This window comes from Solanum dulcamara, chromosome 2, assembly GCF_947179165.1.
Source record: "Solanum dulcamara chromosome 2, daSolDulc1.2, whole genome shotgun sequence".
Lineage (NCBI taxonomy): Eukaryota > Viridiplantae > Streptophyta > Magnoliopsida > Solanales > Solanaceae > Solanum > Solanum dulcamara.
In genome coordinates, this window is record NC_077238.1 from 81266556 (window position 1) to 81284166 (window position 17611).

Below are 17611 nucleotides of genomic sequence, written 5' to 3' on the forward strand. Positions count from 1 at the left end.
TTTTCTTTTACTTGTTCCTTTAATATTTTAAAACTTTCAAGTACGCCTATTGGTAACATCTTAAGTAGTCTAGATAATTATTTTATAAGTTGAAGTGTTCAACTGACAGAATAGAGACGAGTTGAGATGTGTACATGTATATACTCAAAGTCGAAATACTTACTTACCAATTGAGGCCAAGTTTGAGCTTCTCGAACATGTAAGCAAAAGGTGACAATGTTGTTCTCAAGAGTACAAAAATATTGACCTTTCTAACTAATAGTCACACAACTATAGGAACCACTCAAACTATTTGACCAGAAAACAGCTAACAAAATTGTCAAATGAGCTGTTTTTGCCAGAAAACAACTAGTTTCTCTTTAGATTATCCCAATCTTCTTTGCTACATCCAATGCATCATAGTCTGGAGTCAGTCGAACGTAAGCCTTTTTGGTTCCATCAGGCCTAAAGAAAAACGAACGAGCTTCATGTCAACAGTTCTCAGAAACAAAACATTCACTAAGAACCAAAAAACAGACGCTGGCACGAAAATGGGATGATTCTATGTGGCTAATGCTGATGTAATCGTCTCACACGGTGTATGCAGAGCATGATGATGGTGTGATCAACAAACTAAGATACTAAAAGATCATCTGATATTATGTAATTGTACCCCCAATGAATATTAATTAGATATTTTGGTATTCACCTGATCAAAGTGTTCACTTTCTTGGTCTGAATATCATACATCCTCTTCACGGCATCCTTAATCTTCTTCTTGTCAGCATGGATATCAACTATGAAAACCAAGGTGTTATTAACCTCAATCTTCTTCATTGCAGACTCGGTGGTTAATGGACACTTGAGGATTTGGTAATGATCCAACTTGTTCCTCGGAGGTGCACTTATACGAGGATACTTTGGGTTTCTATCCTTCTTCAATGGCCTGGGCCTGTGAAAGGTGACTTTTGTGCGTATCTTCTTTGCCGCCTTCTTGAAGGTTGAGCCAGATTTCACAGCCTTGGCAACCTTTGCAGCCAGAGCTTTGGGGTCTGCCTTTTTTTGTGATATCAGCTGTGACCCAAAAGATGGAACAGAATCAATGTGATGCAATGAGACCACAATTAGTAGAAGAGTAGTTATACAAAATATCATTGTGAATGTGAACTTAGATGACACTATCACGGGCTTTAAAGAATAGGCACGCATCTCTAAAAAATAGTTTTCTACTTCATAATTCATACTACCAAGGGAAAATGTCGGAAAACATAATATTATCATGCTTCAGACCACGAATTAGGAATTTCAAATTGTCATCTTTCTTTTCCTTTTTATAAGTAAAGTAGCCATTCTGTTAATGTAAAACCAGCATTAAGGGGAAGCTGGATCTATACATTACAAAAGAGGCAAGAGCTCAGTTCCTTCTCTATTCCTGTACAGAGCTGAAAACTTCCGAAAGATTCTAACATGTGTCTGTTTCACATATATCAGCCATCGTACGCTAAAAAGCTAAACAAATCAAACAATCGTAGGCTAGTCTAAGTACATTGTCCATTTTTCCTTCGAAGTATCTCTGGTCCTCTTCCCCCCCACCCCCCACCAGAACAAACTAATAGTAACTCTTATCATTGTGTGTAAACCAATGCCATTTCAAATAGAACTTCTATATGTTCTGCTACTAAAAGAAACTATTTAAAGAATTTCTAGATCTTCTTAGAATTCGTTTGAAGAAGTAGATGCCGAGTGGAGAATTTATTAGTGGACATTACCAGGCGATTTGAACAAGGAAAAGTCCGCTCTCCTAACTTTCATCCTCCATTAAATAGAAAAAAAAGAACTATGAAAAGAACAACACAACATGGAGATCAGTCAAATCACAGTTCAAGCCCATTTATCCGCCAAAATTTAGACTATTGAAGGTCCACGGTTCACGCAAATACAACTTCTTTAGCTTATCAAAATACAGTATGATTAGAAGACTAACAAATCAATCAACCAACTACAAATCAATCAAAATTAGTCAAGTTCAGCTAAGTAAATTCACTACCTCCATTCCACTCTACCATTCCGACCTCCATTAAATAGGAAAAAAAGCTATCAAAAAGAACAGCACAACACGAGATCAATCAAATCGCAGTTCAAGCCCATTTATCCGCCAAAATGTAGACCATTGAAGGTCCACGGTTCATGCAAATACCACTTCTTTAGCTTATCAAAATACAGTATAATCAGAAGACTAGCAAATCAATCAACTACAACTCAATCAAACTTTGTCAAGTTCAGCTAAATAAATCCACTCTATCCATTCCGACCTCCATTAAACACGAAAAAAAAAAACTACGAAAAAGAACAGCACAACATGAAGATCGGTCAATTCGCAGTTCAAGCCCATTTGCCTTCCAAAACTGGCAATGAAGATCCAAAATCCACGCAAATACAACTTCTTTAGCTTATCAAAACACGTCATAATCGGAAAACTGTAAATAAATCAATCAACCAACTACTTAAACAAAATTAATCAGGTTACGCTTATTGAATCCACTTTATTCATTCCAATGCTAAATAATTCTTCTTTTAAGGCAAATTAAGGACTCTAAAATCGCTTAATTCAGTAGTAAATACATAAAAAGCTAATTGAAGCTAAATACCTTTCTCCGGAGCCATTTTGACGATTACTGCAACCCGAACCTTACGTATACCAAATCATACAAATAAAAAAGACAATGAGATACATATATATACAGATGTTCATTTTCGTATAAGGAACTTTCCGGAAACGGCCGGCGAGAATTGACCAACCTGGAGGAGGAAGCGACGGGAGATATTGCAGCCGCCGGCGAAGTCGTAGGGTTGCAAACTGACAATGATAAAGTTCTTGGGCTTGGGCTTGGGCTTGGGCTTGCTTTTATATATTTGGGCCTTCTTGTGTTTACCTCATGACCCGCTAAAATTTGGGTACAAGTGCACATATAGCCAATTTGAGGACCACTATTTAAACTATAGTCGAATTATATAAATTTTTGTAAGTTGTCGTTTCAGATCAACTTTAGACTTTCAAGACTGAAGTTGAAAAAATTCACGTTTGAAGTTCCAAATTTCAAATAAAATATATGTTGGATCTGTCTATTTATAATGTACACCTCAAATTATTGGCCTACTTATATTGTACATACGATATGTATATTATGAAATAGTAAAATTCTAAATTATTGAATAAGTGTCAAGTGAAACATTCACAAGAAAAACATTTGATTAGCCTCAATACATTCATAACTTATCTTAGTTTCTTCTCATTCAAATCTACTTAGAAAAAATATCATTTTTATTGGTCAACTTATTTTATCGAAGTCAAAATATTTTATTTAGTGCTCATATATAGTCAAACAATAGCATATCGTAGGCACTGGAAATCGTTATTTTGGTACCTTATAATAAGGATAAAAATAATTAGACATGAGATTGGATAGACGAATATGACATAGACTTGATCACGTAGACTGGCCTTAGCTAGGCGCTCCTCCAAAGTCATTTTTATAGTACATTCTTACTACTATTCTATCTTCTTCACTTAATGATGTGGGACTAAATGATCCTTCTTAGACAGGCAACTTTTTTTGTCCAAGAAAAAGCATTTTTTGCTTATTTTACAGCTTAGTGCTAGCCTGTTTTATGATTATTTAGGAGTCTATGTCAGCGCTAATAGTGTCAAAGCTAGAATTTTCATCAAGAAGATTCGAACTATATACATATATAAAGAAGTGAATATTCGAAAATTAAAGTCAAGAGGATTCAATATTATAGTATATATTTTTAAAATTATATTTGTCTCCACAATGTAATTTTTCTGTGAAGGAGTCGATTTGACAAGGGTGGGTCCATGCAAAAAAAAAAGGAATTACATGATCAAAACAATATTGAGCTAGTTAAATGTTAACAATGTTGGGCTCTTAACAATTCTTCTCGTATTTCTGTTGGCAAACAATTAGACTTAGGATAGGGTAGAGGTTGCTCGAACGCAGGCCCTCACTACCACAAATTATGACATAGGCTTTGACCACTTGAATCGACCTTAAACGGCCACCCCTCCAAAGTGCAATGGAGATCACAAACCTAGGCTACGAGTCTTCTTGATCACCCATTAGTTTATCCATTTGTCCTTGGCCCTCTTTTGTAGCAACTCCTTGATGATGTGGGACTGGTTTATATTTTCCAGATTCGTTATACTATTTAGTGATTTTATCCTAAACGGACACAACATATAGTTATAGCAGAATTTTGTTAGTAAGACCAATAAATTTAATCTGAAAGAATGTAGTAAAAACATACATTCAAGAATACAATATTAGCTGCAACTTATCATAACTTCAAAAGATACATTGGACAGTCTAAAGACTGTACAAAAAACATACATAAAATAAATTGTATTATATAAAGTATTTAATTGAAAGATCAAAAGATTCATCGAATAGACCGAGGTTAAAACATAAAACAAAAACAATTGAACTTTGGCTTGGACAGGGGCCGCGCGAACGCATACCCCCTCTAACACAAATTATGACGTAGGCTCGATCACTTGGATCGACCTTAGACAGGCACCCCTCCAAAGTGCAATGGAGGTCACCAACCTAGGCCATGGGTCTTATTGATCGCCCATTGACCCCGTCCAGGTAAGTATGTTTCTTTGTTATACTTGGCCCTTATTTATAGTATCTCCTCATTACTCATCTGTCTTCTTCACTCAGCGATGTGGGAGTAAGTCATACTGTTTCAATCTGCATATCGATATCCAATATTTTATTTTTGGTAGACTTCTTCGGTTATCACATTTGCTGTGTATTTTAACCTTTGCGCAAATACTCGTCCAGACTATGCATCTTCCTTATGATCGGTATTATAAGAAGAAATGAATAACGAAATAATGAATGGCAATTTTTTTCTTAATCTATTTGAACGATAACAAATAAGAATGCAGTTATTTTTTTTAGAGTCCTTTTGTCATTTTATTTCGACGATAGCATACACTATAGTCACAAAAAAAATTGTAACTATATACAAAGCCTCCTTGAATATCATGTACAACTTCCATGCAGCCACGCAGTTAGCACAGAATGGACTATTCTTTCACCTTTTACTAAAGAATACCGTGTGCATGCTGCAAATAGTAGCATACGCCTATTTTTGGAGGGGTTCTCTCTATTGAGTGTCCCCTAAAAGAAAGTACAGCTTCCAGGATTTTGAATGATTCCATAGTCATTTCCAAGTTGGCGTAAACCACATTCTGAATAACAAATGTACCAAGAGCTCATCTTCGTTTCAAGAAAAACGTTTGGGTTCTGTTGAACCTGTAACTTCAAGGGTAAATGCTCTCTTCATGAGCTTCATACTTTATGCATTGCCAGATAATCCGAGAAAGTTGATGATTTTCTGTCGTATATTCAAATATCATAAATGGAAAATGTGAATTCATACAAGCCACACAGTGTACAATGCTCCTCTAACAGCAGTTTAAAGAGCCAAATGCTGCAACTTCAATTTCAACATCCTCTTTACATAACTAGATAAAAAAGAAATGGGAGCCTGTCAGACAACCAGCCTAGGCAATGAGCCTTCATGATTGCCCATTGACCCTGTCCAGGTAAGTATGTTTTCCTGTTGTCCTTGTTTTTATTTTATAGTATCTCCTCATTACTTTTCTGTCTTCTTCACTTAGCGATGGTGGGAGTAAGTCATTGTTTTCTTCATACAAACATCCTTGAAGGAATACATCCATTCTGTTGTAAAACAGATTCTTCGCACAAGCTTTTAGTAATATGGCTGCAATCTGTCCTTACGTGCGACTAACTTCACTATATAGGGAAAAAAGAACTAGAACCAAATAGGCATTCTACATATGCATCATCTAAAACAATGATTTTTATTAAGTTGTAGCAAAAAAAGAAACTTCAAAGAAAAATGTATGTCTGCAGGATAGACCTCAACAGAAAACTGAAGAGTAACGGCAGCAAGTGATTGAGTTCAATAGTTGAGAGCAAAGTTCTCTTCATTAACTTCATACCTTATGCATTGCCAGATAAGCCGAGAAAATTGAAGATTCTTGATAACTATATTCAGGTAACATAAATGAAAATTATGAACTCATTCAAGCCAAGGTGAACGAAATGTCTAGCAATTCATACATTTGCTCTACTGGGAGTTAATTTATAAAGAAATTGTACTCGATCATATAAGGAGGCGGAATCAACAGCTTCACACTATAAAAGTTACAATATGACACATTGATTCCTTCTTTAACCAAAAAAAGGAAACTATGCAAGCACCCCTTCAAAGTACAATAGAGGTCTGTCACCAGCCTAGGCCATTGGCATTGTTAATCACCCATTGACCCCGTCCAAGTAAATATGTTTCTCTGTAATTGACCTTGGCCCTTTTTTATAGCGTCTCCTTGCTAGTCTTCTGTCTTATTCACTTGATGGTGTGGGATTATTTCTAGTCTGTAAAAAAGAATATAATTAACATCCTCAATGTCCGAAAGAAGCAAAATACGTGCTTAGTTTATACTACTGATTACTCCTGAAGAATCAGAAACGTTAGATCACATCATTAAATAGTAGTAATAAATTCGTATAACGTTCAGGAGCAGATTTAGAGTTTAAATTTGATGGTTTCAACTTCTAAAATCTTATCAATATTGAATCTATTGCACTTATGGAATTTCGGATTCAAAGTTTAAAATTTGTCACAATTTTAAAAACTTTTAGGTAGATATACACCGTGTGTCTAAAATGTTGGATCAAGTTGAACCCCTAGCAAGAATGCTACAGCATATACAAGAGAATACAATATATGGCTTAATTTGTTCTGAAGATCCAATGTGAGTGGAACCAGCAAAAAGAGTTAAGAGTCTGTCAGACAGCTTCTAGACCATCTCAGGCACGGAAAATCAGGTTGAGAGACAGCTTCTAGACTATTTCAGGCCTGGAAAATCAGGCTGAGAACGATCATTTACGACTCCATGACCCTGAAAGACCATGGAGGCTGCTAATCACGCTCTTTTATCATGGCCATAACTCTTTTCTATGAATGTCCTTTAAGGAATACATAAAGTACAACTTTCAGGATGTTGAATGATTTTCATACTATTTTCCAAGTTGTCGAAAGCCAGATTTTGAACAACAGATGTACCAAGAGCTCGTTTTCAGCTCTAGTTTGATAAGCCTGCCACGGTTCATTTACCAGACTTGATTTTCTGTCTCCTTAGAACTCAAGGATAAGGAGGTAACAAGCCTATAGAACATCAGATCCCGTTCAAGTAAGGTCGTGTTGTTGAGGTAAAGACGAGGCGCGAGAAAGACAAAAATGAAGTATTCATTTCTATCAATCGATTTGTTTATTGCTATTATTGAGAATGTAAGTGCACAAGTAAATCACATGCCTATAAATGAGATTCTAGAAATCAGTTGTACTTAGAATTGGGTAGGGGCTGCGCAAACGCAGGCCCCCATTGCCACAAATTATGACATAGGCTCAACCACTTGGACTGACCTTAGACCGGCACCCCTCCAAAGTGCAATGGAGGTCACCAACCTAGGACATGGGTCTTATTGATCACCCATTGACCCCATCCAGGTAAGTATGTTCCATCGTTGTTCTTGGCCCTCTTTTATAGTATCTCCTTGCTACTATTCTATACTCTTCACTTGCAGATGTGGGACCAATTAGTTTATTAATCTTCATATTATTGAACTTCAGTTTTTCATAGACTCGTAATGATGACAACCACATTTTGTATGTGACTCAAGCATTGCACATAAACTTATCCATTAGTTAACATCACCCTCTTGTGCTACTTACGTTCACTGCTAGTTTACTGTTTATTTCAGTGGTGGCCTTTCGAAGGGTAGGGGCTGAGAACAATTGAAGTCCATGTAGGCTGTTTAACATGCTCTGGACTAATCGCCATGGTTCATCTACTAGACTTGGTTTTCTGGCTCCTTAGAACTCAAGGTTAGAGTGTACGAGTAGAACTAAATCTAAATCTCCACTGCTAAATATTGAGCAATTTTATTTTGACAATAACATTAACGATAGTCATAAAGAAATGGTAACATCTTTTAAGGTATACATCAGGTACAACTTCCAGGATGTTGAATGATTTCATAGTTTTTCCAAATTGACGTAAACCACGTTCTGAATAACAAATGTATCAAGAGCTCATCTTCATTCCAAGAAAAACGTTTGTCAACATTTATTCTAAATGGAGGCGGAAGTTGAACCCCTAGCAAGCATGCTACATCCGCCTCTGACACATTAATCAAAGCAACAACATATACAATCTATGGCTTAACTTGTTCTGAAGATTCAATGTGAGTGGAACCAGCAAAAAGAGTTAAGAGAGTCTGTCGGACAGTTTCTAGACTATCTGAGGTACGGAAATTCAGGCTGAGAATGATCATCTACGACTCCATGACCCCGAAAGACCATGGAGGCTGCTAATCACGTGCTTTTATCATGGCACAACTCTTTTAATACATTAAGTACAACTTTCAGAATGCTGAATGATAAGTCTTTTCACCAAGGGCTCATTTTCAGCTCTAGTCTCATATGCTGGCCACGGTTCATCCACCAGACTTAATTTTCTGTCTCCTTAGAACTCAAGAATAAGGAGGTACGACCCTATAGAACAGATCCTGTTCAAGTAAGGTTGTGTCCATTGATGTAAATACTTGACTTCATGCAGGATAACTTATTTATGTGGAGACGTCACGAGAAAGAAGAAAATGAAGTATTTAATTCTATCAATCTATTTGTTTTTCACTTCAATTTTGAAGTGCACAAGTAATTCACAAGCCTAGAAATGAGATACTAGAAAACGGTTGTACTTAGAATTAGGTAGGAGTTCACAAGCCTAGAAATGAGATACTAGAAAACGGTTGTACTTAGAATTAGGTAGGAGCTGCGCGAACGCAAGTCCCCACTGCCACAAATTATGACGTAGGCTCGACCACCTGAGCCGACCTTAGGCAGACAACCCTCCAAAGTGCAATGGAGGTCACCAACCTAGGCCATGGGTCTTATTGATTACCCATTGACCCCGTCCAGGTAAGTATGTTTTTTTGTTGTACTTGGCCCTTTTTTATAGTATCTACACATTACTCTTCTATCTTCTTCACTCACCGATGTGGGAGTAAGTCATAGTTTTTCAATCTGCCTATCAATATTGAATTATTTTTTCCCTAGACGACTTTGATTATCACATTTGCTATATACACAAGTGTATGCATCTTCCTTGTAAATCTTTCTATCTGTATTATAAGAAGCAATGAAACGGAATAACGTGAATCTCGAACATGTGAAACGAGAAGAACTTAATCTAAAGCTCCACTGCTAAGTATTGAACAATTTTCCACTTTTTCAGTTTCACTGAACCTAACATTGGTGCTAGTTTGACACGGAGATGGTAACAAACGATTATGCCTACTAAAAACAACAAATGAGGATGCCTTTGTTTTCTGATAATACTACAAAATAATTGGAAGTCTGTCAGACAGACTTGAGACCATCTCAAGCCCAGCAAACCAGGCTGAGAACGATCATCTACGACTCCATCACCCCAGGCAGGTAATGGGGGCCTATTAATCACGCTCCAGTCTCATGATACAGTGGTACGAGCCTATAGAACAGATCATGTTCAAGTAAGGTCGAGCACATGTAAATTGTGGCAATGTTATATAAAAGACTAGCCTGTCTGGCTAACTTATCAATGTGGGAGTCGAGGCGAGAAAAGAAAGTATATAAATCTTTTCCCGTCTTTCTAAATCTATAACTATTGCGAAAACAGACTGCATTATTTATTTGAATGACGATATCCATTGTGATCTTGATATGGAGCTGAAACTGCTAACTAAGATGAATGGGCTAACTGTGGATATGATGTCGGATATAAATTCTATATCACCCTTCAATTCGAATTTACAAAAAGCAATGTGAAAATATTTTTGGTATTGCTTCAACTCATATTCCCCCAAAAAGCAAATCCCGCTCTAATAGCTCCAAGATTATTATAAGATTTATATTCTAAAATTTAAAGTTTCGTATTTTGAATTGGACAGGGGCCGCGCGAACGCAAGCCCCACTGTCACAAATTATGACATAGGCTCGACCAATTAGGCCAACCTTAGGTGGGCACCCCTTCAGAGTGCAATGAAAGTCACCAACCTAGGCCATGAGTCTTATTGATCGCTCATTGACCCCATCCAGGTAAGTATGTTTCATTGTTGTACTTGACCCTTTTTTATAGTATCTCCGTGCTACTATTGTATCTTCTTGACTTAACAATGTGGTACTAAGTGAATTGGTACAACAATGTTAGTTCAACTCTAAAACAGGTAACATGCAATTAATTCAGTTTAAATCAAAACTACTATATGAGAATGTAATATTTTTTTCAATGAATAGTCCTGTCATTCTATTATCTCGATGTTAATGTAAACATTCATATCAATAATAGTAGTGTTATTCTCATATTTTCTTTGTTTTACTATTTCTGCTGCTCTTTGTTATTTCTTGTGCTTCGGTTATTGCATTATTTGGATATTGTTATTGTTTCTTGTTTCTTGAATGTTATGTAATGTTTTCCATATTATTTGTTATGTCCTCTTTAATTCTGTAGTTTTTTTTAAAACTGCTTTGATATGTGGGATTACAGTGGTTTTGTTGTTGTTGTTAAACTACTTTGATGTTTGTTACTCGAGCTCAAAGCCTTTCGGGAATAGTTTATCTACCTCCATGAGATAGAGATAAGATTTTAGTACGCTCTACCCTAAATAGCCAAGGGTTGCTAGTGGTCTTCAATCTCGGTGGATAATAAGTCCGTCCCTCCACTCTCCTCCGAATACCTTCGATCTCAACGGATAAAAGTCCACAACTCCACTCTTCTCCAAATACTATTCTTTTGTCTAAAAAAACTAGTTTGAACCATGACATGCACTTAACCCACACATCAAACGTCGCACTTTACCACTAAACCAAAATTGTCCCGTTCTACTTGTAGTAGAAACATATATTGTCCTAAACCCACCAACATGGGTTGTGGTGCAGTGGTGGGATTACTTCACCCTTAACCAGAAGTCTCAGGTTCGAGCCCTGGGAATGAAAAAAATCTTGTTGGAAGCACCACCCCTGAATGGGCCCTGCAGTGCGCGATCCGAATTTGGTCGAAACTCCACGAGCTCTGGAGACCGGGTGGGAAACAAAATATTATATATATATATATATATATATATATATATATATTGTCCTAAACCCATAATCAAATGCTGAATGGTTCAGTGCAACATTCATTACTGATTGTTGCTGCCTACTTGTTCAAGCACATAGCTACTCAAAATATTGATCAAGAAAATCACCAATTGCAACAATATAGAACAATAGTTTAACAATAGCGAAATCCCACAAGTGTTGTTTAAGAAGGTGATGTATACGTAACCTTACCCCACACCATGTGAAGGTAGAGAGGTTGGACTCTCAGTTCCAACAAAGCATATCAAAATAAGTATGAAAAGGAAATACAATAGCGAAGAAGAAGCTATGTTGAATAGTTTGGAATAAGTAAACATTAAGCCATCTTATCGTTAAAAAATGGCTTGGAACCAACAGGCAACAACAGTTTCGAAAATCATTGGCACAAAGGCAATAATGTACAGAAGGAAAGGGATGAAGTAACTATGACTTGAGAACTATTTTGTTGCCTAAACTGGCTTTGAAATTTCTAATTTCTAAGTCATGGCAAATGTACAATGAAAAGTTAAGTCGGCAAATTGCCTCTAACGGTTATCGGGTGTTGCAGCACTACATGTACATTCAGGTGAACCACCTCTGACAACTTCTAAAAGCAGCCTCCTGCAGAAGAGAAACACAAAATAGCCGGTCAGTTAAGGTGATGGTAAAGAAAACGGACAATCTTGAGACTGACTCAACCACAAAGTTCGCTCACGAGATAAGGAGTGCTCAAGACCATATAACAAAGACAACAACAGCTCGTTCTATCGACCAATGTGTGAAAATTAACACCCTCCCCTTCTCTCCTCGCAACCACGCCCAAGACTAGACATTTGAAGCATAGAAACATATTGTATTTAGGGTAAATCAAGAAAGTGGTATTGAGTCTTACTATGATATCATATAAAAAATGTGGAAAGACTATGGTTTACATATTAAAACATATTGTATTTAACTTCTCAGGCCCAAGAAATGAAAGCAAACTCCCACACTGAATGATTGAAAGATAACATTACAATCCAAATCTAAAGAATGTTATCTTCTTTTTTATAACCATGGTATCAAGGCCGGCTTGCTCGCACCTTGACAAGTTCCAACAGGTACCTACTACCTACTACCAACACAGGTACCCGAAAACTCTGTCCATCAAGACTTGGACAGACCGAAAGAAATCACCTAGTGATTTTGCCTCCGGCGGAATTTGAAGCTGAGACAACTCACATCATTAACCACTAGGCCACACCCCTCCCCTGGGTGTAGAATTTTCTTTTTAGATGACAACCATGAAGAACTTCAAGCCAAGCTAGATATTGCAGGTACTATATATTTATGGTAGTATTTGGGATACATACCTCCACATTATAGTCAGGTGGACTTTCACTCAAAACCCAGGAAAATTATGGAAGCTGAAAATGTATGAAAGAGGAGGTAATCTACTGGAATTCCTGATGTGTCCTCGAACATGTTAGCTTTACCGGGAACTCAATAATGCTAGGAACTCAGCAGGTTCTTCATTTTCTTTCACAACCTATCAATCGCATGTTTAGAGAGAATGAGCATTGAGATAAAACACACCAAACAGTACCACAAATCTAGATATTAATCCCCCACCCCCCCAAAACCAAATGAAAGAAAAGAAAGGAAGGGGTAGAGCACCACTTGGAAGTGATGTTGCCACCAAGCAAACTGCAACTTTGTGAGTGCTTATGCCACCAACAATTCGGCAAAGCTACTAACTGATAGTGATGTTAATTAATTAAAATAGAAGAATGAATTGAATAGACATGTTATATTAGCATCTTCTGCTTTTCCATGCATATAACATGCAATTTCACTCTGAATTCTAGCAACGTGGCAAAACACTCTATTTGAATAGTGTGGCAATGGGGGAAGAACAACGACAACAAATATTCCAAAACGAGAAAATATATCTTGCGCAAAATTAACTAAAAATACGAGAAGCTCAAAAGTGAAGTATGAAGAGCATTTTCCTGATTCTAGCCACATACTACATAAAAAAATTCAGTTTTTTTTCCATTTATTTTGTGAATGTTACAGCTGAAACCTAGAAGAACCCATATATCAAAAACTATGAACAGATAAACAAATCATACATGAGCGGCTCTAGAACTTAGATCAAGAAAAGCAACAATAGTACAAGAGTATGAAGTAGTGATATACCTTAATGTTGGTGTCAATTGGCAGAACCATTTGATGAAGAACATCTGTAGCAGCCTGTTTCCAGTCAATCTCCCCTGGATCACCAAGCCCTTTGCAGCTTACCTGCCGAATTTTGCTAATCTCACAACTAAAAGACCTTCCTACCCAAACATACACAGCTCTACTTGCATCTTTTCCAAAACCTGAAGTTGGAATAATGAAAATATATGCACCTTTAGAATCCAAATCATCAATGCTACAAGTACCAAGTTTCTCCAAGCTGGGCCAACGATATACAGCATGTTTCACTAGGTTACAAGATGCTCCATCAGTATCCACAACATCATTTAACACAGCCGTGCTCTTTTCATTGCATGGTATTTTCTCCCATGACTCATGAAAGCCACTAAAAACAACAGGCTCTTTATCAGATGGATTATCAATGCTTAGACTATTTAAAGACCTATTCAATTCATCCATTTTACTCTCAATTATCTCTTGTGGGGACTGTAAAATCTCGCCTGCAGTCGCTGCTTCATTGAAAGACTCATTTGTCACTTCCGATATGCCACTGTCATCTTGTTCATTGGCAACACTCTTCAAATGACCAGCTTTACTCTCGAAATCATCAGTCAGCATTGGCAGCTTGAGACACTTTGACAAACTTCCTCTCCGCTCCGCAATAGAAAGGGGGAACTTTTTAGACAGCGCAGGAGCTGATTGTGAAGAAGTATGGGAAGTGAAGTTGACATCAATATACTTTGAAGTTTTAGATATGGACTGTGGAGAAATCTTGGAAGGGAGAACAGACACACTAGAGTTAGATGGAGTTGAAGAAGTTAAATCTGCACAAGAGATAACTGAAGGTGACACAACTGGAGAATCAGAAAGACATTTTGAATTGATGCTTGAATCAGACGAGATGGAGTCTGGAGAGAGATAAGGAGGTGATGAGGCTGATGATGAAGAAGGTGTTGAAGATAAGGATATTGTAGTTGACAACGGTGAACACGAAGAAGATGAAGACAACATAGAAGAAGAATGTAGTTGTTTAGTTGCACAATTGTCTATCGTTATAAACATAGAATCAGGATAGACTCTAGAGATACCTGACTTTGTTGAAAAGACAAAATCCCTCATATTCCCCGATACAAACTTTCGCCTTAGCATGCTCCAAGAACTTTCTCTAACTGGAAGGTGGGTTTCATGTTCAGTCTCACATGATGCAAAAGGAGGAACAAAGCCGCCCGAAGTAGCTTTTTGAAAAATCTCAAAGTCAACATTATAAATATCCACCTTTCTTTCCCCTGGACAAACCTTACTTGATGACTCAACAACATCCCCTCCATTCTTTAATTTGTCCATCAATGGCAGGAAATTGGAGAAAGCATCCCAGAAGTACGAAGGTTCCTCACCTTCCATAACTGTTATGATAGGGCCCTGCACTTTCTCATAACGAACAATCTGGCAAACAGCCCCTCTGCCATCTCTTTCCATGATTGCTTCACATTTCTTACCAATCCAAACATATATTGAAGAAGGTATATGTATAATAAATGCACCTCTAGAATCTAATGCTGACGGAGAGGGATCATTTAACATTTTTGGGACGAGATGCAAAGGATCGTATGGTGAATGAGGTGCGACTCTGTACATCCTTAATAATGAACTTGGGCTCAAAGGAGAAGCATGAACCCTTTTTTGGCATTGTAGTAACTGACAAGCAAAACCCATATTTGGATCCGCAATACCCCTTGCTGCCTTTACATACTCAAAGGCATCGTCAAAACTTTGTCCTTCTCTCCACATACGATAAGCAATAACCAACGAGGTTGACCGAGAGACCCCTTGGCAGCAATGAACAAAAACCCTTCCATGTTGCTCCCTGACATCTTCAAAGTAGTCAAAAACATCATAGAGAATGCTAGTAATATCTTCTGACGGGCTATCCTGCAACCATAAAGTTCGGTATACGAAATCAGACTTGAAATACTCGGGGCATACAAACCCCACACAGTTAAGAACATGGGTAATCCCATTTTGTTTTAGTATATCCTTATCTCTTGCCACTGCATCCCCACCAAGATATACGTGTTCAGCCACCTTTGAACACTCTTTGTCGAAGAAAGCAATCTTTTCTCTTCTCACAAGCCCACCATTAGCCTCTGGATTTTTATGTATGTTGGACAAATCCAGCTTAAGCCTCTCACTGTTGCTATTCGAATCCCTCCCACTGGGGGTAGAAGGAAGTGGCCACTCTCCGATATCATCAGATCCTGCTCTCGGCCACTCATCCAAACTTCTTCGAGCAATTGCTAATGGCTGCAACGGTGGAAGACAAGACCTAGCCTTAAAACTCTGTTGCGACCTAGGGGTTAAAGGCCTCCGACAGTGAGAGCTATTACTTCCATTTGGATCCAAGCCATCTTTTTCCATATCTGGGTTAAGCGGAGGCAGTGAAGTCCTCGAAGACGACCAAGATGCTGACCGCCAATACATTCTCCGACCATTTGCAAGTTGGCATGGCTCCTGAGAACCATCCACTCCACCAGCTGAGGCATCTTCCTTTCCCGGCATTCCAACAATCAAAACTAAGGACAAAGTCTAACTGCCACAGTGAAACTTCAGATACAAAAATCACTAAAATCTTTCAAATTTCTGATTTTGAAGTTCACATCCAGTAAAACTAACCCGAAAATCCACTAAATCAAACCCACCCCAAGGAAACAGAACTAAACAAAACTAAAGCTCCACAAATTTCACCTGCAAAAGTGTTGAACAGAAAACAAAAAAAAAGACAAGTCAAACAAAGTCAAGCTACTCCACACAACCAACACAAACAACAAGAACACACCCAACGACGTTCCATCCCACAAAGTGGAGTCTAGGTAGGGTAGCGTGTAATCAAACCTTACTCAGACAGAGAGGTTGTAGACCCTCAGCTCAAGACTCCACACAACCAATAACTAAATATCAACCAAACAATCAACTAAACTTAAACAACAAACTAGTTGGTACTTGGGTCACCTATATACATCCTTATATACCCATTTTGCTCTATTTAAACCCCCTTCACTCCAATATAACTACACAATTAGAAACCCCCCCCCCCCCCAAAAAAAAAAACAAATCTTTCACAAATCTGAGATTCAGAATCTAGCACCATAACACATAAACAGTAACTAACCAAGATCTAAAAAAAACCACACTCAAAAACACATAAAAATTCAAGAAAACGCCATATCTTTAAAGGATTCAAAAACCCCATGTGTTAAAGTAAGTGTACACAGTCTCTAAGTGAATCCACACAGTTTAAAAAGAAAAGAAAAAAAACCCAATTTATGCTATGTACAGAAAGAGAGAAAAAAGGGAAAATCTTGGATTTATAACTTACTGAACATAAAGAAAAAGTTACCATCATTGAGAGAGAGACTCAGAAGAACATTTTTTTGCTTAGGAAGTGTGAAGAGTATTAACAAGAACGATGAGAGGTGTAAAAGACTGTAGCAAACAATGAAATGATAGAAAGAAGAAAAAAAAAAGAAGGAGATGTAGCGGCTTTTTCTTTTTTATTTATTTATTTTCTTTATTTAAATAAAAAATTATTTCGAGAGTTAATCGTCACAAGCACATCTAACAAAAAAAAATCATGTTTTCGCGCCTTTAATATTATAACTATTCGTTGTTTTCTTTACTTATTTTAAAACTATCATTTTCTCCGTATCAAAATACATTTTGATGTTACGTTGTTCAGATATTTATTTTTAATCAATAACATGCTTTAATCTGTCATTTTTTTCGTATTAAAAAATACTTTGATATTGAATTGAACGATTATAGAAAGAAGGGTAAGCTTATTAATTCCGACTAAGTGATCCATTCATAAAAAGCGAGTCACATAAAATGAAATATTGAATTGAGGTATTTGAAGAACACTGAATTTAAAATGTTTATACAATTTATATATTATATAAATAGTAAAAAAAAGATATCAAAGTAATAGTTAAAAATCAGGTTAATCGAAAAATATATGTATATCTAGAATTTGAGTAGACTAATTGATCAAAAATTTACAAATTATCAAAATTTCTTACATGATTTCATAAGGAGGAAGGAAATACCTGATGAAATTTCGATCCAACTTCACCAGACAGTTCTGTTTTAAAGAATTAGAGTTTTCTCTTGACTCTGTCAT

At 37.0% G+C, this 17611-nt stretch overlaps 2 protein-coding genes, 6 non-coding genes and 1 pseudogene across 9 annotated transcripts; 1 reads left to right on the plus strand and 8 right to left on the minus strand.

The window, feature by feature from the left end:
* Positions 1-159: 159 nt before the first annotated feature.
* On the minus strand, positions 160-5285 carry LOC129873751 (60S ribosomal protein L23a-like). Its single transcript, XM_055948921.1, has 4 exons — positions 5201-5285; positions 2779-2912; positions 689-1053; positions 160-444 (listed from the first exon to the last, which is right to left on the minus strand). Exons 1-4 carry the CDS (start codon positions 5283-5285, stop codon positions 360-362), a joined length of 669 nt encoding a protein of 222 aa, XP_055804896.1. The 3' UTR covers positions 160-359.
* LOC129881311 (U1 spliceosomal RNA) lies at positions 3978-4138 on the minus strand. Its single transcript, XR_008765543.1, has one exon. It is a non-coding gene; the product is annotated as a U1 spliceosomal RNA (small nuclear RNA).
* On the minus strand, positions 4495-4654 carry LOC129881303 (U1 spliceosomal RNA). The gene has a single exon (XR_008765537.1). It is a non-coding gene; the product is annotated as a U1 spliceosomal RNA (small nuclear RNA).
* On the plus strand, positions 5068-5184 carry LOC129881322 (U5 spliceosomal RNA). The gene has a single exon (XR_008765549.1). It is a non-coding gene; the product is annotated as a U5 spliceosomal RNA (small nuclear RNA).
* Positions 5286-7452: 2167 nt separating the features above from the next.
* Positions 7453-7613, minus strand: LOC129881308 (U1 spliceosomal RNA). The gene has a single exon (XR_008765541.1). It is a non-coding gene; the product is annotated as a U1 spliceosomal RNA (small nuclear RNA).
* A 759-nt stretch (positions 7614-8372) lies between these two features.
* LOC129881205 (small nucleolar RNA U3) lies at positions 8373-8684 on the minus strand (annotated as a pseudogene).
* Positions 8685-8925: 241 nt separating this feature from the next.
* LOC129881304 (U1 spliceosomal RNA) lies at positions 8926-9086 on the minus strand. Its single transcript, XR_008765538.1, has one exon. It is a non-coding gene; the product is annotated as a U1 spliceosomal RNA (small nuclear RNA).
* A 998-nt stretch (positions 9087-10084) lies between these two features.
* Positions 10085-10244, minus strand: LOC129881309 (U1 spliceosomal RNA). The gene has a single exon (XR_008765542.1). It is a non-coding gene; the product is annotated as a U1 spliceosomal RNA (small nuclear RNA).
* Positions 10245-11568: 1324 nt separating this feature from the next.
* LOC129881032 (protein-tyrosine-phosphatase MKP1) lies at positions 11569-16947 on the minus strand. Of its 2 annotated transcripts, none has more exons than XM_055955345.1 (4): positions 16811-16947; positions 13438-16179; positions 12609-12784; positions 11569-11877 (listed from the first exon to the last, which is right to left on the minus strand). In XM_055955345.1, the coding sequence occupies exons 2-3, from the start codon at positions 15991-15993 to the stop codon at positions 12728-12730; spliced, it is 2613 nt and encodes an 870-aa protein (XP_055811320.1). In that variant the 5' UTR covers positions 15994-16179; positions 16811-16947; the 3' UTR covers positions 11569-11877; positions 12609-12727. The 2 variants fall into 2 exon arrangements, with proteins under 2 accessions (XP_055811320.1, XP_055811321.1); XM_055955346.1 differs by having other exon boundaries at positions 16832-16940.
* Between the last annotated feature and the right edge of the window lie 664 nt (positions 16948-17611).